This window comes from Chelonia mydas, chromosome 24, assembly GCF_015237465.2.
Source record: "Chelonia mydas isolate rCheMyd1 chromosome 24, rCheMyd1.pri.v2, whole genome shotgun sequence".
Classification (NCBI taxonomy): domain Eukaryota; kingdom Metazoa; phylum Chordata; order Testudines; family Cheloniidae; genus Chelonia; species Chelonia mydas.
The window spans coordinates 9,529,352-9,551,996 of NC_051264.2; the positions used below are offsets into that span (position 1 = coordinate 9,529,352).

The window sequence follows — 22,645 nt, forward strand, 5'->3', positions numbered from 1 at the left end:
TGTCGGGCGAGCCCATCGCACCTGATGGGGGGGGACGTGTGTGTGAGTGTGTGTGTGGGTGTGTGTCGGGCGGGCGGGCCCATCGCACCTGATGGGGGGGACGACGTGTGTGTGTGTGTGTGTGGGTGTGTGTCGGGCGAGCCCATCGCACCTGATGGGGGGGGGACGTGTGTGAGTGTGTGTGTGGGTGTGTGTCGGGCGAGCCCATCGCACCTGATGGGGGGGGGACGTGTGTGAGTGTGTGGGTGTGTGTCGGGCGAGCCCATCGCACCCGATGGGGGGGACCTGTGTGTGTGTGTGTGTGTGTGTGGGTGTGTGTCGGGCGGGCCCATCGCACCCGATGGGGGGGACCTGTGTGTGTGTGTGTGTGTGTGTGGGGGTGTGTGTCGGGCGGGCCCATCGCACCCGATGGGGGGGACGTTTGTGTGTGTGTCGGGCGAGCCCATCGCACCCGATGGGGGGGACGTGTGTGTGTCGGGCAGGCCCACCGCACCCGAAGGGGGGTATATTGAGTGAGGTCCTGTCCCCCCCCGTCTGACCTTCCTCTCTCCCTGCAGGTGGTGGCCGGGTTCAACCGGCTGCGGCAGGAGCAGCGGGGCCTGGCCTCGAAGGCGGCGGAGCTGGAGCTGGAGCTGAACGAGCACAGGTGGGGGCAGGATCGGGCCCCCCCCCCCCACGCTGAGCTGCCCTCTGACCAGCCAGCCTGGAGCCCTGCGCTCCGAGCCCCTCGGGGCCCTGGGGGCTCCCCGCTGCTGCAGCACGTGGCCCTTCTCCCAAGCCCCCCACAGTTCAGCACAGGGGCCGAGCCAGACACGGCTTGGCCCTGATCTTGGTGGCTCTGCGTCTGGGCCCCACCCCTGCTCCTGCAGAGAACCCCAATCTCTGAGGCCCAGGCCCAGGGTCGCACAGGGACTCTGGTGGAGTCGGGCATTGAACTCTGGTCTCCCAAGTCCAGCTGGCACCCTGAGTGGGCCGCTGTCCTTTTCAGCTCCCCGTGGGGACCTGCCTGCTGCTGCCTCTTGCCCGCCAGCTCTCCCTGCAGGGGATCCTTAATTGGATTCCAGTGTGTGCTCCCTGGACTGTTCAGTGGGGCCAGACGGGGGAGCGAGGGGGGCAGAGCTGGAGTTTGGGTCGTTGGGGGCTGTAGGCTGGTGAGCTAGGGAGCCTGGAGAACTGCATAGCAGCCAAAGAGTTGAGTCGTCCTCCCCCCATCCCATCGTGACTCTGAACACAGGGCCCTGGGTATAGAGTAGGCTGGGCCTGAGACTATCTCACGTAGCCAGGCCCTGTGGATCTGCAGCCCTGGCTGTACGCTCTCGGTGGTGTCTGGAGAGACCTCAGCAGCATCTGCCTTTCCCACAGCCTGGTCATCGACACATTGCGAGAGGTGGACCCCACCCGCAAGTGTTACCGCATGGTGGGCGGGGTGCTGGTAGAGCGCACCGTCAAGGAGGTCCTCCCTGCCTTGGAGAGCAACAAAGAGCAGGTAATGCAGGTGCCGGACACCGGCAGGATCTGGGAAGGGCACTGTGCCCACTGTGGAATGCTGCTGTGCTCTGAGCCCCACTGGTATAGGGGGGTCACGGGTGCTGGCTGCACCGTTTCTCTTGGTGGTGGAGTGTCTTCTTCATCTCGCTGGAGGGGCCATGACGTGATTAGTGCAGGGTGGATGGGGCGTCGTGTCTGGGAGTGGGGAGGTGCTGGACCCCTCTCCATGGGGCTCTGTGTGAGAGCTGGAAAGGATCAGTGTCTCCTGGATTTCACGGGGAGCTGAGCCTCTGTGGAACTCCCAGCCCTGGGTCCCAGAGAGACCCTGCCAAGCCATCCCTTGTCCCAAAGGAGCAGTTAACCCCTTCACATCCAGGGGGTAGCACAGAGTGTGGGTGGGGACACTGAGTCGCGTCTGTTTTTCATTAAAATATTACAGTTCCCACGTTTTCCCAGGACGGGCTGTCGCAGCGAGTCAGTAACCGAGACAGGAATAGAACCCAGGCGTCCGGGCTCCTGTGCTTGGGCTCTTCTCAATCCCTAATTTGAATCTTTAGTCTCAGGCAGGGCTGTGCTGATTGCTTCCCTTTCCCCTTCAGGGAGCTGGGAGGGGACCTTGCTGGCATCACAGTGAGCACAGCTGCTGTCCCCTCGTTAACTGACCAACCCACTGCCATATTCTCCCCTGCTATGTCCCACTCCTGGCCAGTGTGGCCCTGATCTCCTCCCTTGGGTGGTGGTGCAGGGGTTTCTGGCCATATACACTGGCCGGGGCTAAGTGACCCTGCCATCATACATGGAGAGGAGAGGATGGCACTGTTCAGCCTGGGATTGCAGTAGACCAGAGATGGGCAAACTATGGCCCGTGGGCCAGAGCCGTTTTAAGCCAGCCCGAGAGCTTTCACTGTGGAGCAGAGTCTGGGGCTTGCCCCACTCTGGGGCACTGGGTCGGTGGCCACACCACACAGCTCGGCCCTGCTCTGGCGCTCCAGCTGGAGGGCTGGGTGGGGGGCTGCCCCACGTGGATCCTGGAAGCCACGGCATGGTCCCGCTCTAGCTCCTGTGCGCGCCAGTGGCCCCCTCTGGTGCGCCAATGGGAGCTGCAGGGGCGGTGCCTGCGGATGGGGCAGCTTGCAGAGCCGCCTGGCTGTGCGTCCGCATAGGAGCTGGAGAGGGGACATGCCATTGCTTCCGAGAGCCACTTGCGGTAAGCGCTGCTCGGAGCTTGCACCCCTGAGCTCTCCCCATGCCCCAAACCCCTGCCCTAGCCCTGATCCCCCTCCCTCTCTCCATACCCCTCAGTCCCAGCCTGGAGCACCCTCCTGCGCCCCAAACCTCTCAACCCCAGCCCCACCCCAGAGCCTGCACCCCCAGCCGGAACCTGCACCCCAGCCCTGATGCCCCTCCTACTCTCTGAACCCCTCGGTCCCAGCCCAAGAGCACCCTCCTACACCCCAAACTCCTTATCCCAAGCCCCACCCCAGAGCCTGCACCCCCAGCCAGAGCCCTCACCCCCTCCTGCACCCCAACTCCAATTTTGTGAGCATTCATGGCCCACCATACAATTTCTATTCCCAGATGTGGCCCTCAGGCCAAAAAGTTTGCCCATCCCTGCAATAGACCCACCCTAGGGGGGTGGAGGGAGGCGCGTGCTGGTGCCCGCCCTGCACCCCAGCCCTGACTCCCTCCCTCCCTGCTTCCAACCCTGCAGATCAACAAAATCATCGAGACCCTGACCCAGCAGCTGCAGGCGAAGGGCCAGGAGCTGAACGAGTTCCGGGAGAAGCACAACATCCGCGTGATGGGGGAGGATGACCAGAAACCGCCGCCCAAGGAGAACTCCGACGGGGCGGGAGCCAAGACCAGCTCTGCCGGGGTCCTGGTCTCCTAGTGGGGAGACCACTGTGTCCAGGCCCCTTCCCAAAGGACTTTCTGCCTCCCTCCCCCTCCCTGACCCCTGAGGCTTAACTTTATTATTTGGTGTCGCTCTTGTAATATTTTTTTTTGTTAAATAAACATTTTTCTGTCACGAGCTTAGGTGAATGTGGGGCTGGGGGAGAGGCTAGACTGGCCCCCTAGAGGTTAGTGTCTTCTGCCCACTGAGCAGGGGCACCGGCTACCGGGAAGGGATGGCCACTCTATAGGTGGGTCCTTGAGTTCTCACGATATTGCCAGTGCGGGAGCCAGACACCACCTGGGGTTTTTGTGCGGATGCCTGCTCCCAGTAGCTGCTCTGAGGTGTGGCTCTCGTACGCCAGGAAGCAGGTGTCCCTCGTGACCATGCCGTAGCTGGATTTGTGCTGCTGTGTAGAAAGAACAAGGATCTGCGGCCCACCACCAGAACCTCCAGCTGGCCGACCCTCCCGCTTGGAGGCTCCTGTCTCGGGGAGAGGCTCCTTTTCCGGAGCCCCGGCTGGCGGCGAGTGACAAATGAGTCTAATCAGCCCCCTGGAAACAAGTGGAGCCAGATGTGCTGCCTGGCCGCAGCATTGGCCGTGGAGGGATGGGAGTCAGTGGCTGCATTTCACCTGTTTTGTCCCATGGGAATCCCCTCCCTGCTGCCAGCAGGGAAGGTCACCGGGAGCCTTCCAGTTAGGGCTGGTGGAGAATTTTCCCTCCACGGTTTTATGGAAAAATCGGGGGGTTCGTGAAAAATTGTGTTAGGTCGCAATGTCTGCTGTCTGCAGAAACTCTCGCCTTGGACGCTGCCACGTGCTGGGGCTCCCAGGCTGCTACGCCCCGCATCTGCCAGCTGCTTCTTGCCGTACAGAACTGAGAGAGAGCAAGTCCATGCCCTGCTCCCACTAGCCTGGCCACCTGCGGACCCAGGAACCGAACACACACAAACCAAACCAAGGATGAGAGCGTTGGCCCTGCCAGCAGCACCCCCAAATGACTTTAAAACCCCACCAAACCCAATGGTCTTGGCAGCATTTTCCCAAGTTCTGAGTGGAGGCCAGGCCCTGGGCTCCCTGCTGGATGCATCTGACGCTCATGGACGAAGCTGATTTCCCCATCTGTGGCCATTCTCTCATGGGGCTCTGGCTGCGGGGTTGACGTCAGTGGAGGTTGCTTGGCTGTAGCAGAGCTCTGTGTCACAGGGACGGGTCTAGAGGCATCTCGGGACCTGCTTTGACTGCCCCACCCTGGGGCCTTCAGCTCTCCTGCCATGGAATCCTGTGATTGGTTTAATTGGGGATTGGACCTGCTTCGAGCAGATGACCTCCTGAGGTCCCTTCCAACCCTGATCTTCTATGATTGTCCCACTTTTTGCATGGGCCCTGGGCTACAGCCCCCAGCATCTCAGTCTCACTTTCCCACCAGGTCCCGCTGGGTTTGGTTCTTTTCTTCGGCAGCTGGGCCCTGTGGTGAATACAGCGATCAAGCAGCTTCTTAAACCCCAGGCTTGTTTATTTTAACAAAGTGACTAGGAGGGAATGGATATCAAACCACAGACGGTCTATACCCAGGCCTGTCTTATGTAAGGCCTTGAATTCGAGGACTCTGATCTCTTTTCAAACTGCTACTGTCTGGTTCCCAGCCCTCTTCCCAGCCTGGCACTGTCTCTTGACTTTCTCACATGTTTGCTTAGCTGGAGCTGTTATTCCTTACAGCTGCACCCTCGTTAAACTAAACCACTCTAGTCTTCCAATAACATCTCAGTCACCAAGCCAGCACGCAGGGGTTATAAATTAGCACAGAGCAGTTCCACTTCCATTACACCGTGAAAGGATATTGCTTTCACGGCTCTGCTGCCCCCGCTGCTGAAGGGAGATCACAGTTCAGCATAATCCCTGGCCTAACGCAAACCTGTCCAGTTCCCTAAAATTCCACTGGGATACTGGGAAGTTCTCCCCACCAGAAACTTGAGCATGTTGATCTTTTAAAATGTACAGCCAAAAAGCGGAGAGCTAAGCAAGAAAGTTTGCAGCTGCAGCATGGCCCCCATCCCAATGATGATTTAATTGGATCAACCTGGACTCAACCAGGGAAGCAGATTGAAGGGTTTGACAGCCTGAACCCCTAGGATGCATCTAGAAATAGGACACAGGGTGGGACGAACAAGTCAACAGCTGGGAACTGTACAAAATTCAAGCATTCATCATTTAGCTCTTGCTTAATGCAAACTGACTGTATTTGATGTTCGCTCGCTTTTCGACATAAGAATGGCCCTACTGGGTCAGACCAAGGGTCCATCTAGCCCAGTATCCTGTGTTCCAACAGTGGCCAATGCCAGGTGCCCCAGAGGGAATGAATAGCACAGGTAATCATCCAGTGATCCATCCCCTGTAACCCATTCCCAGCTTCCGGCAAACAGAGGCTAGGGACACCATCCCTGCCCAGACTGGCTAATAGCCATTGATGGACCTATCCTCCATGAACTTATCTAGTTCTTTTTTGAACCCTGTTATGGTCTTGGCCTTCACAACATCCTCTGGCAAGGAGTTCCACTGGTTGACTGTGCATTGTGTGAAGAAATACTTCCTTTTATTTGTTTTAAACCTGCTGCCTATTAATTTCATTTGGTGCCCCCTGGTTCCTGTGTTATGAGAAGTAGAAAACAATACTTTCTTATCTACTTTCTCTACACAAGTCATGATTTTATAGACCTCAATCATATCTTCCCTTAGCCGTCTCTTTTCCAAGCTGAAAAGTCCCAGTCTTATTAATCTCTCCTCATATGGAAGCCGTTCCATACCCCTCATCATTTTTGTTGCCCTCTTCTGAACCTTCTCCAATTCCAATATATCTTTTTTGAGATGCAGCAACCACATCTGCACACAGTATTCCAGATGTGGGCGTACCATGGATTTATAGAGAGGCAACATGACATTTTCTGTCCTATTATCTATCCCTTTCTTAATGATTCCCAGCATTCTGATCACTTTTTTGGCTGCCGCTGCACACTGAGCAGATGTTTTCAGAGATCTATCCACAATGACTCCAAGATCTCTTTCTTGAGCAGTAACAGCTAATTTAGACCCCATCATTGTATATGTCAAGTTGGGATTATGCTTTCCAATGTGCATTACTTCGCATTTATCAACATTAAATTTCATCTGCCATTTTGTTGCCCAGTCACACAATTTTGAGAGATCCTTTTGTAGCTCTTCGCAGTCTACCTGGGTCTTAACTATCTTGAGTAATTTTGTATCATCTGCGAATTTTGCCACCTCACTGTTTACCCCTTTTTCCAGATCATTTATGAATATGTTGAATAGGACCGGTCCCAGAACAGATCCCTGGGGGACACCACTATTTACCTCTCTCCACTCTGAAAATTGACCATTTATACCTACCCTTTGTTTCCTATCTTTTAACCACCCTGACAGCAGGATTGTCTGGCTATGTAGACTCCCTCCTCAGGCCCTACGCTACCAGCACTCCCAGCTACCTTCGAGACACCACTGACTTCCTGAGGAAACTACAATCCATCGTTGATCTTCCTGAAAACACCATCCTGGCCACTATGGATGTAGAAGCCCTCTACACCAACATTCCACACAAAGAGGGACTGCAAGCCGTCAGGAACAGTATCCCCGATAATGTCACGGCAAACCTGGTGGCTGAACTTTGTGATTTTGTCCTCACCCATAACTATTTCACATTTGGGGACAATGTATACCTTCAGATCAGTGGCACTGCTATGGGTACCCGCATGGCCCCACAGTATGCCAACATTTTTATGGCTGACTTAGAACAACGCTTCCTCAGCTCTTGTCCCCTAATGCCCCTACTCTACTTGCGCTACACTGATGACATCTTCATCATCTGGACCCATGGAAAAGAAGCCCTTGAGGAATTCCACCATGATTTCAACAATTTCCATCCCACCATCAACCTCAGCCTGGACCAGTCCACACAAGAGATCCACTTCCTGGACACTACGGTGCTAATAAGCGATGGTCTCATAAACGTCACCCTATACCGGAAACCTACTGACTGCTATTCCTAACTACATGCCTCCAGCTTTCATCCAGACCAAACCACACAATCCATTGTCTACAGCCAAGCTCTACGATACAACCACATTTGCTCCAACCCCTCAGACAGAGACAAACACCTACAAGATCTCTATCAAGCATTCTTACAACTACAATTCCCATCTGCTGAAGTGAAGAAACAGATTGACAGAGTCAGAAGAGTACCCAGAAGTCACCTACTATACAACAGGCCCAACAAAGAAAATAACAGAATGCCACTAGCCGTCACCTTCAGCACCCAACTAAAACCTCTCCAACGCATCATCAAGGATCTACAACCTATCCTGAAGGACGACCCATCACTCTCACAGATCTTGGGAGACAGGCCAGTCCTTGCCTACAGACAGCCCCCCAACCTGAAGCAAATACTCACCAGCAACCACACACCACACAACAGAACCACTAACCCAGGAACTTCTCCTTGCAACAAAGCCCGTTGCCAACTGTGTCCACATATCTATTCAGGGGACACCATCATACGGCCTAATCACATCAGCCACACTATCAGAGGCTCGTTCACCTGCACATCTACCAATGTGATATATGCCATCATGTGCCAGCAATGCCCCTCTGCCATGTACATTGGTCAAACTAGACGGTGTCTACGTAAAAGAATAAATGGACACAAATCAGACATCAAGAATTATAACATTCAAAAACCAGTCGGAGAACACTTCAATCTCTTTGGTCACTCGATTACAGACCTAAAAGTGGCAATTCTTCAAAAAAAACCCCCAAACTTCAAAAACAGACTCCAAGGAGAGACTGCTGAATTGGAATTAATTTGCAGACTGGATACAATTAACTTAGGCTTGAATAAAGACTGGGAGCGGATGGGTTATTACACAAAGTAAAACTATTTCCCCATGTTTATTCCCCCCCCCCCCCTTCCTCAGACGTTCTTGTCAACTGCTGGAAATGGCCCACCTTGATTCTCTCTCTCTCTCACTCACACACACACACTCTCCCCCCCCCCCCCCCCGTAATAGCTCACCTTACCTGATCACTCTCGTTACAGTGTGTATGGTAACACCCATTGTTTCATGTTCTCTGTGTATATAAATCTCCCCACTGTATTTTCCACTGAATGCATCCGATGAAGTGAGCTGTGGCTCACGAAAGCTTATGCTCAAATAAATTTGTTAGTCTCTAAGGTGCCACAAGTCCTCCTTTTTGCAGATACAGACTAACACGGCTGCTACTCTGAAACCGATCTTTTAACCAGTTACCAATCCATGCGAGCACCTTCCCTCGTATCCCTATTTCTCTTATTTGTTTTTCTTTCCCTGTTTGCTGGGATGCCACTAAACCTCCTTTTTAGTCCTGGCCTAATTTTAGAGCCAAAGCCAGTAACCACGTGTGGGGCACTCTGCCTGCGGAACCAGTCCCTCTGCTTCTCCATGGATTCCTTGGCTGCTTGCAGGGCATCAAACACACTCGGCCATTGGCTTTGAGAGGCTTTTGGAGAGAGGACTTGAACTTCAACCGCTTGGCCTCCAGCAGCAGGGATCCTGCAACTGGTGGCTCCGTCAGTGTTAGCACAAGGATGCGGGAGGCCGGGCTGCATCCTAGGTTGGAGAATTTGTAGCTGGTTTGCTCTAGGCTGAATCACTGCAGCTGCTCTGCAACAGTGGTTTCCAAACTGCGGGTCGCGACCCAGCACTGGGTTGCAGAATGGAAGGCGCTGGGCCACTGTGGCTCTGGTCAGCACCACTGACCGGGCCGTTACAAGTCCCATCGGCGGTGCTGCCCAGCTGAGGCAGGTTAGTCCCGACCTGTTCTGACATTGCGCTGAGCCCTGGAAGCAGCCAGCAGCAGGTCCGGCTCCTAAGCAGGGGGGGAGCCACAGGGCTCCGCGTGCTGTCCCCACCCTGAGCACGGAAACTGGCCAATGGGAGCTGGGAGGGGGGGTGTGCCCACAGGCAAGATCCATGCAGATCTGCTTGCACGCTTCTGCCTAGGAGCTGGACCTGCTGCTGGCCACTTCTGGGGTGCAGCGTGGTCCACGATACCAGGACAGGCAGGAAGCCTGCCTTAGCATCCCCACTGGTGCCGGGAAGCTGCCTGAGTTAAGCCTATGCCCCAATCCCCTGCCCTGAGCCCCCCCAAACCCCTCATTGTGGCCCCACCCCAGAGGCTGCACTCCCAGCCGAGCCCTGCCCCCTTCCCACACCCCAACCCCCTGCCCCAGCCCTGAGCCCCCCCCAAACCCAGAGCCCCTTCCTGAACCCCAAACCCCTCATTGCGGCCCCACCCCAGAGCCTGCACTCCCAGCCGACCCCTGCCCCTTCCTGCACCCCAACCCCCTGCCCCAGCCCTGAGCCCCCCCAAACCCAGAGCACTCTCCTGCACCCCAAACCCCACAGCCCTCACCCCTGCATCCCAACCCTCTGCCCCAGCCCTGAGCCCGCCCCAAACCCAGAGCCCCTTCCTGAACCCCAAACCCCTCATTGCAGCCCCACCCCAGAGCCTGCACTCCCAGCCGACCCCTGCCCCTTCCTGCACCCCAACCCCCTGCCCCAGCCCTGAGCCCCCCCAAACCCAGAGCACTCTCCTGCACCCCAAACCCCGCAGCCCTCACCCCTGCATCCCAACCCTCTGCCCCAGCCCTGAGCCCCTCCCACTCCCCAAACCCCTCATCCCCAGCTCCGTTGGGTCACGGACATCAACAATTTTCTTCAACTCGGTGGCCAGAAAAAAAAAAGCTTGAAAGACACTGCTCGACAGCCCATCCAGCCCCGCCTCAGAACAAAGTTAATTGTGGTACAGTTTTTGGTGAAACAAAACCAGGGGCGCTACATATTCTAGTCCTGCCCCTTAGCTGATGGATGCATGGTGCTGCACCCTTTAAATCAGCAGAGGATCCATCCTTCTGTTCCTACCCTCCCAGCCCATTCAGGTGCTGGCTGTCAGAGGGCTTGGCTTTTCCAGGGCAAAACCCAGCTCGCGTATGGTGGTTGAGGTTCACTGTCCATCCCCGCTCCCTGCTGAAACTGCAACCCTGGGCCTGAAATAAAACTCTCCTGCACCGGCGGTGGGGAATGGATGGCTGGAGCTAAGCCAGGAGTCGGAGACAAACTCTCTGTGACCTGCTGGGTAGAAGCAACCTGGACCCAATCTGCGCTAGTCCCTCTGGATTCCAGGCCAGGACTTTGAAGCTGTGACCCCAGTGGTTGCTGGGAGATAACTGGCAGTTCAGCCCAGTGTTTTGGGGCTTAATTCCAGAACCCGAGGGAGGGGCTGGGGCATGCACAGACCTTGTTCTCCACCGTCTCAGCTGAAGGCATTTTTAATAACTCAATCTCTAGGTGTTATGAGTGCAAAGAAAACCCACCTCGGCTGCAGAGATGCCTGCCTGAGTTTGCAGAGAGTCTGAAACAGTCAGTGCATGTAGTCCAGTAGTGCTAAGGGGACCCCAACTCAGATCGGGGCCCCTGTGCTGGATGCTGCATACACAACACACTGGGGGACCAGTCCTCATATCAAAGAGTTTACAGCTTAACTAGACAAGCCTGGTGGAAAGGGCTGGAACATACAGAGGGTGAGCACAGCTGGGGCATGCACATGTTGGAGCAGGCCTTCCCCGCCCTCTTCCCCCTCCCCTCCCCAGCAAGGGTGGTTCTCTTTGCTCCTCTACAGCGTCCAGAGCATGCAAGCCACCCTTCGCTCCGCAACCCCCGTGCCTCAGCTGTGACCTTCAGAGGTGGGGGGCAGAAAGGAGACCAGCCCTCGCCCCGGGATCCGTCCCTGGCCCTTTGCTGAGTGTGCCCCCCAAGGGAAGGTTGAAGTTCAAGTCCTCTCTCCAAAAGCCTCTCAAAGCCACATGGCCCCACTGTAGGGTGGGGTACATCTGCAGGACCACATGGCTGGCAGAAGAGTCTGAGAGGGCGTGATGCCCCATCATATCATGCTCTGAATGGGGAAGCAATCACAGGCCCGAGTTATTTTTAGGAGGTGATTAACGCCAAGTCCTTTGGCTGGGGACTTGTCCCAGCTGAGGCCTCTTTCATTTACAAGTGCTCACTTGGCATACGAATGTGGGAAAGTTTCCGGCTGTGATGTCGTGAGAGCTGCACGGAAGCCAAGGTCCCTTCTCCTGGCACGAGCTGAGGGCCGGGCTGGCCATACTAAGCCATCCTCCGACAGCGCGGCTTGGAACTTCGGGGAAACCGGTCTGTGTGCTGGAGGGCACAGCCTCCTCCCTGGGGGCTGGTGGTGCAGGCACCCCCCCGTTCGCCCCCTCAAGTCATTTCACACGCGAACTAGGGAACGGCTGGGAACAGCTTTCGTTCTCCAGGCCTGGTTCTAGCACCAGGCTGCTTCCCGGCCCTGCCTTGGGACAAGGGACGGGCCAGCCAGTCGTTTCCGCTGATGAATTCTCGAGAGGGTGGAAGGCTTTATTTTAACGGTGATCCGTGGGGGAAGAGAACAACTCCCTGCCCTTCCCCTGCTCCCAGCAGACCACGCAGACCTGCCCCATTCAGCCATGTTTGGTTTCTTTTTCCCCTGAGACATGTCAGCACCACCACACCTGGCCTCTCCTGGCGGTGCGGGAGGCCGCAGAGAGCCGACTGTGTGTTCCTAGAGACCGGCGGGCGGGGGTCTGACTCTTTAGCAAAGAAACTTTTTCTCCCCATTCTCTCTCTTGTTTGAGTTAAATCCCTGGTGCCAGCGTGCAGCTCCCTGCGGAGAGGAGGGGGAGCTGGGCCAACAAGGGGCACTTTTATTACACATAAACAGAGCTGGCTCTCAGGGTCGCTTGCAGGAGCCACGCAATTGCCAGGGAATGAGTGGGGAGGGCGCCGGAGAGGAGGGGGACGTCCTCCTCTCTCTCCTCTTCCTCACTAGGGGATCTCTAAGATGCAGATCTCAGGGCAGGGGGTCTTCCCATCTGGGCCAAAGCCCCCCACAAGATAGAGCTTGTCGTTCCAAAGGCATGTGCGGTGCCCGACTCTCTTCTGGCCCCGATCTGAGCAGGGGAAGCGGAACCAGTTCGGTGGCAAGCATCCTGGAAAACACAATAGGAAAGGAGCAGCTTGAGGCTCTCAGACAGCTGGGCCAAAATTGATGCTCAGTATCCTCCGCCCCTCTTGCTGTGTCAGTTCCCAGGCCGCTCTCCAGGTCAGAGCTATTGCACATCAAAGATGACAGCTGATACCAAACAGATATGGGCTTGGGACTCCTCCAGGATTTAAATAAAAAAAAACAGGGGGAGAATGGGATTTAGGGAGGACTGGAAACCAGGACTCCTGGCTTCTAACCCCAGCCCTGTCCCTGGGTGACCTTGGGCAATTACAAGCCCTTACCGTGCCTCAGTTTCTCCATCAGTGAAATGGGGATAATATCTCTTTTCACAGGAGAGCTGTTACAATTCAAACGATCAGAGGCACCATGCTGCAGGGACTGGTACCCTGCTTCCTCCAGATAGCCCATCTTGTCCCGCTTCCTGTCGCAGACAGCGACCAGTGTCAAAAGCTACAGAGGCAGATATTAATGACCAGGACCCTCCCCTTTCCAAATGTACCACACCTGTGCCATGCAATACATTCCTTCCTGACCTCCAACCAGCTCATGCCCTGAAGCATGAGGATTGAAAACCCTTAGAAGTTTCTCCTGGCTACTGTGACCGCGGGGGCTGTCTTCAGCTGTATCAGTGTTACAATCCCTTCTTTGTAATCCTCACTAAACAACTTGCCTCCACTGTATCCTGCAGCAGCGAGTTCCATAGGGGAATGATAACACTGCAATGGAAATTTTTTTTCTCTTTTAAAGATGCTTCCCCCCTCCCTTTTAAAGATGCTGCCTTATGAAAATGACCAGCAGCAGCTTCCAGGGAGGGCAGGGGGAACTGTCATTGGTCATTAGCAAGAGAAACTGGCTCTTATTGAAACCCTACACGAAATATTAACATTTTATTTAACTGTATATGTTTTGAGGGCACGTTTGGCTCTGCTCTAGAACTCTGAAGTCCTTACCTGGCCCTGGGCCCGGGATGTCTAAGCACCCCCCAACGTTTGATGTATTTATTGTCACAACAGCCCCAGGAGGTGGGGCAGGGCCGTTACTCCCACTGTACAGGTGAGGAATGGAGAGACTATGGCCTTGAGATTCACAAAAGTGCCTAAACCCCAGGCTTAGGCACCTAAATCTGTATTTAGGCACCTAAATCCCAGTTTAAGGCTCCACTGCAAATCACCAAATTCCCACTGGCTCCGAAGATGACTACACTTGGCACCAACATGTTTGCAGGCAAAATTTCTCTCGGCGCCTACGTTCCTGCCTCTGGGCACATGCATTGCTGCCCCCTGTAGGTGCCTGGAAGCCCGTCTCCCACCTGAGCCCCGCAGGAATTCATGAACCAGGGAAGACAGACGTCGAGCCACCTACCTCGCAGGCAGGATCTGAGCCGGCAGGCGTGCTCAGAGGCTGCCTACCAGAGGGGGCCCTGGAAGTGAGTTCACACACAGCAGCTGAGGGGGGGTTGGAAGAGCGAGACACCCCTCCCCGCCACTTAGCCCAGTGGTTAGGATGCTCACCTGTAGCGTGAGTGACCCCTGGTTCAAGTCCCGCCTCCCCCAGTAAAGGAAAGGATTTGAACAGGGATCTGCCACCTCTCAGGAAAGTACCTTAACCATTGAGCTACGGGACATTCTGAGATGGGGCTCGTCAATCTCTCCTGGTGTGGCTGGTGCACTTCAGATAACTAAATTGTCAGTGGAGCAGGGGACTGGATCCCCCACGTCCTGGGTGAGTGCTTGAACCACCAGGCTACAGAGCCATTCTCATGCTTCTGCTTTCTCTCTGTAGTCCAACTGAGACGTTATTAATATAACCTGTGACCGTATAGATCATTGGTGCAACCACTGTTATATATTTGCAGCAAATATTGTACAAAGGTTGTCGTGTAAGGTGTCTGTGGAAAGGTTATGATTTGCTAATTATGATTATGCTGTCTGTATGTGTGTATCATTTTTGTATTTGAAGTTATGAATATTGGCTATGTACTTGTATATCAATGAGTTTTGATTTGGGGGGAGGGATAGCTCAGTGGTTTGAGAATTTGCCTGCTAAACCCAGGGTTGTGAGTTCAATCCTTGAGGGGGCGATTTAGGAATCTGGGCCAAAAATTGGGGATTGGTCCTGCTTTGAGCAGGGGGTTGGACTAGATGACCTCCTGACGTCCCTTCCAACCCTGATAGTCTAGTCTATGAAGTAGCCTTAGTAAAGCATTTGGTCAGCTTCTTGAGAAAGGAATTTGCAAATTAAGTGCCCAATCAAGAAACACTTAACGGACAATGAACCTTGGGAGACTCCAATCCACATAAGAAGTCTTCCTGAGATAGCATGTTCAAGATAGCATGTGAGCAGTGGCTGCCGCCTGTAAAGAATTGAGTCACGCATGGACATGTGACTTGCCCATATGACTCCAAACTCCATTTTGCTGTAATTTTCCACAGTAAGAACAAAGAGGTGTCTTTACACCTGGAAGACACTATAAAAGGCAGCTGCCTTATCTCCATCTGGTCTTCAATCCTGCTTCTGACCTCTGGAGGGACTTTGCTACAAACTGAAGCTCTGAACAATGGACTGAATCATAGAATATCAGGGCTGGAAGGGACCTCAGGAGGTCATCTAGTCCAACCCCCTGCTCAAAGCAGGACCAATCCCCAACTAAATCATCCCAGCCAGGGCTTTGTCAAGCCTGACCTTAAAAACCTCAAAGGAAGGGGATTCCACCACCTCCCTAGGTAACGCATTCCAGTGCTTCACCACCCTCCTAGTGAAAAAGTTTTTCCTAATATCCAACCTAAACCTCCCCCACTGCAACTTGAGACCATTACTCCTTGTTCTGTCATCTGCTACCAAGGAGAACAGTCTAGATCCATCCTCTTTGGAACCCCCTTTCAGGTAGTTGAAAGCAGCTATCAAATCCCCCCTCACTCTTCTCTTCTGCAGACTAAATAATACCAGTTCCCTCAGCCTCTCCTCATAACTCATGTGTTCCAGTCCCGTAATCTTCTTGTTGCCCTCCGCTGGACGCTTTCCAATTTTTCCACATCCTTCTTGTAGTGTGGGGCCCAAAACGGGACACAGTACTCCAGATGAGGCCTCACCAATGTCGAATAGAGGGGAACGATCACATCACTCAATCTGCTGGCAATGCCCCTACTTATACATCCCAAAATGCCATTGGCCTTCTTGGCAACAAGAGCACACTGTTGACTCATATCCAGCTTCTCGTCCACTGTCACCCCTAGGTCCTTCTCTGCAGAACTGCTGCCTAGCCATTCGGTCCCTAGTCTGTAGCGGTGCATGGGATTCTTCCGTCCTAAGTGCAGGACTCTGCACTTGTCCTTGTTGAACCTCATTAGATTTCTTTTGGCCTAATCCTCTAATTTGTCTAGGTCCCTCTGTATCCTACCCCTACCCTCCAACGTATCCACCGCCCCTCCCAGTTTAGTGTCATCTGCAAACTTGCTGAGGGTGCAATCCACACCATCCTCCTGGTCGTTAATGAAGATATTGAACAAAGCCGGCCCCAGGACCGACCCTTGGGGCACTCCGCTTGATACCGTCTGCCAACTAGACATGGAGCCATTGATCGCTACCCGTTGAGCCCGATGATCTAGCCAGCTTTCTTCCACCTTATAGTCCATTCATCCAGCTCATACTTCTTTAACTTGCTGGCAAGAATACTGTGGGAGACCGTATCAAAAGCTTTGCTAAAGTTAAGGAATAACACGTCCACTGCTTTCCCCTCATCCACAGGGCCAGTTATCTCGTCTTAGAAGGCAATTAGATTAGTCAGGCATGACTTGCCCTTGGTGAATCCATGCTGACTGTTCCTGATCACTTTCCTCTCCTCTAAGTGCTTCAGAATTGATTCCTTGAGGACCTGCTCCATGATTTTTCCACGGACTGAGGTGAGGCTGACTGGCCTGTAGTTCTCCAGATCCTCCTTCCCTTTTTTAAAGATGGGCACTACATTAGCCTTTTTCCAGTCGTCCGGCACTTCCCCTCATCACCATGAGGTTTCAGAGATAATGGCCAAGGGCTCTGCAATCACATCCCCCAACTCCTTTAGCACTCTCGGATACAGCGCATCCAGCCCCATGGACTTGTGCTCATCCAGCTTTTCTAAATAGTCCTGGACCACTTCTTTCTCCACAGAGGGCTGGTCACCTCCTCCCCATGCTGTGCTGCCCAGTGCAGGAGTCTGGGAGCTGACCTTGTTCGTGAAGACAGAGGCAAAAAGAGCAATGAGTACATTAGCTTTTTCCACATCCTCTGTCACTAGGTGACCTCCCTCATTCAGTGAAGGGCAACTCCAAGTGTGATTTGGCCTTCCTGATTTCACTCCTGCATGGCTGAGCAATATTTTTATACTCTTCCCTGGTCATTTGTCCAATCTTCCACTTCTTGTAAGCTTCTTTTTTGTGTTGAAGATCAGCAAGGATTTCACTGTTAAACCAAGCTGGTCGCCTGCCATATTTACTATTCTTTCTACACATTGGGATGGTTTGTTCCTGCGCCTTCAATAAGGATTCTTTAAAATACAGCCAGCTCTCCTGGACTCCTTTCTCCCTCATGTTATTCTCCCAGGGGATCCTGCCCATCAGTTCCCTGAGGAAGTCAAAGTCTGCTTTTCTGAAGTTCAGGGTCCGTATTCTGCTGCTCTCCTTTCTTCCCTGTGTCAGGATCCTGAACTCGACCATCTCATGGTCACTGCCTCCCAGGTTCCCATCCACTTTTGCTTCCCCTACTAATTCTTCCTGGTTTGTGAGCAGCAGGTCAAGAAGAGCTCTGCCCTGAGTTGGTTCCTCCAGCACTTGCACCAGGAAATTGTCCCCTACACTTTCCAATGACCCATCCCAGCTGGGAATTTTCTCCAGAGAGGTGATTTGATCCTGCAGTTTATTCCATCACTGCTACAAGCCTGAACCAAGAACTTTGCCATTACTGTATGTCATTGATTCCATTGAACCGATTCTAGCTCTCATCTCTATCTTTTTCCTTTTATGAATAAACCTTTAGATTTTAGATTCTAAAGGATTGGCAACAGCGTGATTTGTGGGTAAGATCTGATTTGTATCTTGATCTGGGGCTTGGTCCTTTGGAAGAAGAAGAACTTTTTTTCTTTTACTGGGGTATTGGTTTTCATAACCATTTCTCCCCATAACGAATGGCACTGGTAGGGATACTAGGAAACTGGAGTGTCTAAGGGAATTGCTTGTATGACTTATGGTTAGCCAGTGGGGTAAAACCAAAGTCTTCTCTGGCTGGCTGGTTTGGTTTCCTTTGCCTTGGTGTGCAAAGGAACCCCAGCCTTGGGCTGTGACAGCCCTGCTTTGAGCTATTTGTCCTGAATTGACACTCTCAGAAGCGTCCCACCAAAGCCAGAATCACTACACCAACTCACAATGAACAGGTCCAACAGGAGAGGTGGAGGGAGTCCCCCCATCAGAATAGCTCGTAACCCAACGGTTTGGGGTGCAAATCTGAGAGGTGCAAGACTGCTCTTCCAATCCCTTCCCATATCGGGCAGAGGGGGACGTGAACTGGGGTCTCCCACATCACCTGACCACAGGGCTGAGAGGCATAAGGGAGGGTCTCCCGCATCCCCTTGCCACAAGGAGCCGGAGGTGCTGACTTCCAAAGAGGAATCCTGGTTGTGGATCGCGGTGTGGGGGTTAAGACACAGTCCTCTTGTCAGGATCTCCCGTTGCCTAACTCCTAGCTGGCTGGCTTTTGCAGATGACAGTCCAAGATGCCTCTCCCCATGGGCATGTAGGGAGCCTGGGGGCAAGCGGTGGCTTTGGGAATCGCAGCGTGTACCAGTGGGCTTGTCTACGTGCCTAAAAGTGCCTCTGTGAAACTAGGCTCACGTGACTTGCTCGAGGTCCCCCAGGGCATCTGTGGCAGAAGTGGGGATTGATTCAAGGTTTCCTAGGGCCCCGGCTAGCCCACTAGCCATTGGGCCATCCTTCCTTCCAGGCTATTCTTCCTCTCTTTGCTGGGTTTGTGACATCTGAGATGACGGAGCCCAGCTAGCCGGATAACCAGCCTGGAGTTTGTGGTTCGTACAGGAAGACCACTATTCTCAGCCCCACTCAGGCCCTGGTAGTGGGTGGTGCAAAGGGTGTTAGCCTAAAGGAGAGTCATAATATCGCCAGTCCTAACCATTCAAAAATCACAAGCCAGGCCCCCAAAATCAGGACATTAAAAAAATAAAAAACAAACTAATACAATCTGGGTTCTTCCTATTCACCGTCAGGCTTCAGGGCTCACACTTTTGCATGCTTGTCTCTGCAGCTGGGATGGGAGGGCCAGAACCTGAGTTTTTTACGAGAAAAGAGCTGTGTTTCGCCTCTAACTGCATGATTCCAGGAGCCGGGGCTTTGAGAAAAGCACCAGATCTTGCAAGATGTGCAGGAACATCTTGAGAGATGGCAACACTGGAATCCAGACCCGAATCTCTGAATGCCCAGCTCTGAAATCCTCCCCTCTTGTTGTACCCTGCCTGGGAAAGGCTGGCAGAGAAGACGGCTGCAAACTATGCCCAGCCCAGGTCTGGATTGCCAGCTCGACTGGATTGCAAGATCCGCCTGACTGACAGGCGAGGAAAGCCTGAGAGGTCACATTCATCTTCACTCCCCAGGGGCAGCCAGTGGAAACTACAGCTCCCAAGAGACAACGCACAATGGCGAGCAGGATGGAGTGATGCATGTTGGAAACTGTAGTTTGTAGCGGCTGCACTTCAGCATCAAGAGGAAAGTGGCTAGAGGGAGGCTGCATGGGCAGGGAGCTCTGTGGGGACGTAAAGGTTGCCCCCATGGGTGTAGGGATGTGACACTAGGATTCCTGTCTCCAGTATGAACACCTGACACCTGAGCTAAAGGAGACTCCCCATTAGGTCTGTGCAGTACGGGGGCTGTGATGCATGGACTCAGCAGTTCTGATTCCACCCAGTAGAGGGCAGTAGTACATACACACATGCGCGCCCGTTGTCTCCTCTCTTACTTGTATCGTAGACATAGAGATCGTTACAGACGGTGTCTCGCCCCTTCGTTAGGGTCTCCCCACCAAAAGCCACCACGAAGGGACCCACCACCGTGCAGGATTGGTGCCTCAGGCCTTTCGGAGCCTGCCGGGAGCCATTCTCGGAGCCAACCAGACGGGAGAGCTGCTCTGTTAGCTTGGGAGCATGGATGGACTCTACCTAGGAGGAAGGAGGAGGGTCAGTTTGTGGATTTGCCTGCTACTCTACTCCAGCCCTGGCCTCTCCCACCAGTGGGCGCTGTGGAGAGTGGGGCAGAAGCACTGGCTGTGGGAGCTCCCAGCTACTCCAGTCCCAGTCTCTCCCACCAGGGGGCGCTGTGGAGAGTGGGGCAGAAGCACTGGCTGTGGGAGCTCCCAGCTACTCCAGTCCCAGTCTCTCCCACCAGGGGGCGCTGTGGGGAGTGGGGCAGGAGCAAAGGGCTCATTCTGGGGCAGTGACAGTCCAGAGCCATCAGACACTCACGTGGATTTTCCCCTTGCCCCAGCGCCCGGCCACCTCACAGTCGGAGGAGTCACGGCCCCCAAACACCACCAGCTGGTAGCCACCTGCGTTGCGGAGCAGCATGGCCGAGTGTCCAGCCCGAGAGGCTGCCCGCGATTCCTCCTCCTTGTACCTAGAGCACAGGGAGGCGTTATGGGTGCTTGGCATGGGCCACCAGGCCCACCCACAGTGCCCAGGGGTGTTAACTTAGGGGAGCATCCCAATACATGGGGCCCTAGGACCTGAGCACCCTTAAACTTTGGGGGTGTGGAATCCACATGAGCCGAACCAAAATCCTGGATCCCAACTCTCCTGGGCATCAGGGAGCTGATAATCCAGATCTCATGCCCAGTGGGCACTGCAATGGCCATTTCTAAGGCACAGGCCTCCCCAGTGCTGGGAACAGACCTGACGGCCCCTCCCCCCACAGCCTGGATCTCCGGGGGACCACATGCCCATAGGTGAATCTCTCTAAGGGGTGCATCCAAATTCGAACCTGCTGCCCAGTTTTAATCAGATCCCACCCTGCAGGGGGTGGGCAACTCGGCCCAGCTGTCCCCATGTCAATGTGCACCTCTCTCAGTTTGGGGTGCGGGGGGAGACCCAGCCCCAGAGCCCCCTCGGGGACACAGGGACCTACCAGTAGGTCTTGGTGGCAGGGTTGACACGGAGGGTGTAGATGCTGGCGAAGCGCCGCTGGGTGCGAAGCCCACCCTCCCTGCCCACCACCCGCAGCTCATGCTCCGACACCTTCGTGCAGGTATGGCTGCTGAGCCCCACGGGGGGGTCGTTGGAGGGCCCCTCGGCCCAGCGCTCCCACTGTCCCTGCTCGGTGTCCCAGCAGCACACGGCCGAGACCCTGTGGGCGCCGTCCCAGCCCCCCACCACGCACAGCCAGCGGTCGGCCAGCACCGCCGTGTCATGGTGGCTGCGCTGGTACCCGCTGTTGGGGGCCACTGTGGCAGCCGTCAGCAGGGTGGGGTCGAAGGCCACCACGTCCCCCAGGGGGGGCTCCTTGAGTTCACCCGACTTCAGCCCCCCGAAGAGCAGCAGCTTCCCTCGCACCACATCGCACGAGTGGTAGCCACGTGCAAGCAGGGCGTCCCGTGCGATGGGCTTCCATGCCCAGCTGCTGCCCGTAGCCATCGTGCCGGCTCCCACCTGCAGGGGCAAAGCGCCACCAGCCAAAGGACGCACCACCCGCCTGTAAGGGAAGCAATGGGGTTAGTGAGTGGGCCTGACAGTCGGGACTCCTGAGTCCTGTTCCCAGCTCTGCCCTTGCCTGCTGGGTAGTGTCAGGCAAGTCACCTCCCATCTCTACAGAGGGGCTATCAGTACTGTACTGTGTTGTCTATTGTATGTGTTCAGCATCGCCCTCTGCTGGATGGAATCACAATGGGTCAACTGTGTGTCATAGGCACTATGTTGCTAAGAGCTCATGGCGATTCTCTCGCCCATCCCTGCAGTATCTCAGATAAAGGCTCCCTCACACTATAGGAATTTGGAGGCAGGTTTTAAACTCTCCCTCTGGTGTGGATGGGTTTTGCCCTGTGAGTCCCTGTGAGACACCTAAAATCGCACTTGTTGCAATGGTTGCCGCTTGGAAGGACAATTCTGGAGAACTGTCCTGACCCAGATTGCACCTGCCCCTGCAGTCACAGCTCCACCCTACCAGACACACTTGTGCATCACCCCACCCTCCATGCACCCACACGCACACCTCCCCACCCGACCCCAAGCACCTACACACACAGGTCCCTCCCAAACACGCACATCTCCCCACCCTACACCCACATACACACCTCCCTTCACCATCTCACCTAGGGCGACCAGACAGCAAGTGTGAAAAATCGGGACGGGGGTGGGGGGTAATAGGCGCCTACATAAGACAAAGCCCCAAATATCGGGACTGTCCCTATAAAACTGGGACATCTGGTCACCCTAATTGCACCCCACCCACATGTACCCATCTCCCCACCCAACCTCCCTGCACCTGCATGCACATGTCCCCCATGCACCCACCCACACACCTCCCTTCACCACTGCACCCCCCGTGCACCCACCTGCACAGCTCCCCTCCCCACCCCCACACCCCCTACCCCCAAATGCACACCTCCCCATCCCCCATGCACCCACCGCCATGCACCCGCTTGCAACCTCCCCATCCCCCATGCACCCACCCCCCCAGCTCCCCACCGCCATGCACCCGCTTGCACACCTCCCCATCCCCCACGCACCCACCCCCCCAGCCCCCCACCGCCATGCCCCCGCTTGCACACCTCCCCATCCCCCACGCACCCACCCCCCCAGCCCCCCACCGCCATGCCCCCGCTTGCACACCTCCCCATCCCCCCGGCACCCACGGTTCACGGACTCCAGTTGCCTTGGGCAGCTCAGTGCATCGGATCAGCCAGGGACCCGCGCCGCCCCCCAGGCACCCCCACACGCACCCCCCACCATGCACACTCCCACCCCAAAGACACCCCCATACGCACGCGCAGCGGAGGGGTCAGCGGCAGCTCGGGCCCGACCCGCTCTCGCTTTCCCAGACCGCCCCCGCTGCAGGGGCCCGGGGCGCGCCCCTCGCAACCCGCCGCGCGGCTTGGCAACGGCCGGGGCCGGCTCAGGCTCC

The 22,645-nt window shown here is 55.0% G+C and overlaps 2 protein-coding genes across 3 annotated transcripts; one reads left to right on the forward strand and one right to left on the reverse strand.

Annotated features, from left to right (window-relative positions):
- Positions 1-24: 24 nt before the first annotated feature.
- PFDN2 (prefoldin subunit 2) lies at positions 25-3,379 on the forward strand. The gene is made up of 4 exons (XM_043535575.1): positions 25-42; positions 558-646; positions 1,363-1,486; positions 3,200-3,379. The coding sequence occupies exons 1-4, from the start codon at positions 25-27 to the stop codon at positions 3,377-3,379; spliced, it is 411 nt and encodes a 136-aa protein (XP_043391510.1).
- Positions 3,380-10,118: 6,739 nt separating this feature from the next.
- On the reverse strand, positions 10,119-22,645 carry KLHDC9 (kelch domain containing 9). Of its 2 annotated transcripts, none has more exons than XM_037883604.2 (5): positions 22,509-22,645; positions 20,654-21,217; positions 19,996-20,146; positions 19,494-19,692; positions 10,119-12,480 (listed from the first exon to the last, which is right to left on the reverse strand). In XM_037883604.2, exons 2-5 carry the CDS (start codon positions 21,157-21,159, stop codon positions 12,317-12,319), a joined length of 1,020 nt encoding a protein of 339 aa, XP_037739532.1. In that variant the 5' UTR covers positions 21,160-21,217; positions 22,509-22,645; the 3' UTR covers positions 10,119-12,316. The 2 variants fall into 2 exon arrangements, with proteins under 2 accessions (XP_037739532.1, XP_037739533.1); XM_037883605.2 differs by lacking the exon at positions 22,509-22,645 and adding an exon at positions 22,377-22,453.

Excerpts from the sequence above, each read along its gene's own strand:
- PFDN2 (XM_043535575.1), top strand. Across the intron at positions 647-1,362 it reads CTGGAGCTGAACGAGCACAG|CCTGGTCATCGACACATTGC; the intron begins GTGGGGGCAGGA and ends CCTTTCCCACAG. Across the intron at positions 1,487-3,199 it reads TGGAGAGCAACAAAGAGCAG|ATCAACAAAATCATCGAGAC; the intron begins GTAATGCAGGTG and ends CCAACCCTGCAG.
- KLHDC9 (XM_037883604.2), bottom strand. The coding sequence starts at position 21,159 with ATGGCTACGGGCAGCAGCTGGGCATGGAAGCCCATCGCACGGGACGCC. Across the intron at positions 20,147-20,653 it reads CCTGCCACCAAGACCTACTG|GTACAAGGAGGAGGAATCGC; the intron begins GTAGGTCCCTGT and ends CCTGTGCTCTAG. Across the intron at positions 19,693-19,995 it reads GGGGCAAGGGGAAAATCCAC|GTAGAGTCCATCCATGCTCC; the intron begins GTGAGTGTCTGA and ends CCTTCCTCCTAG.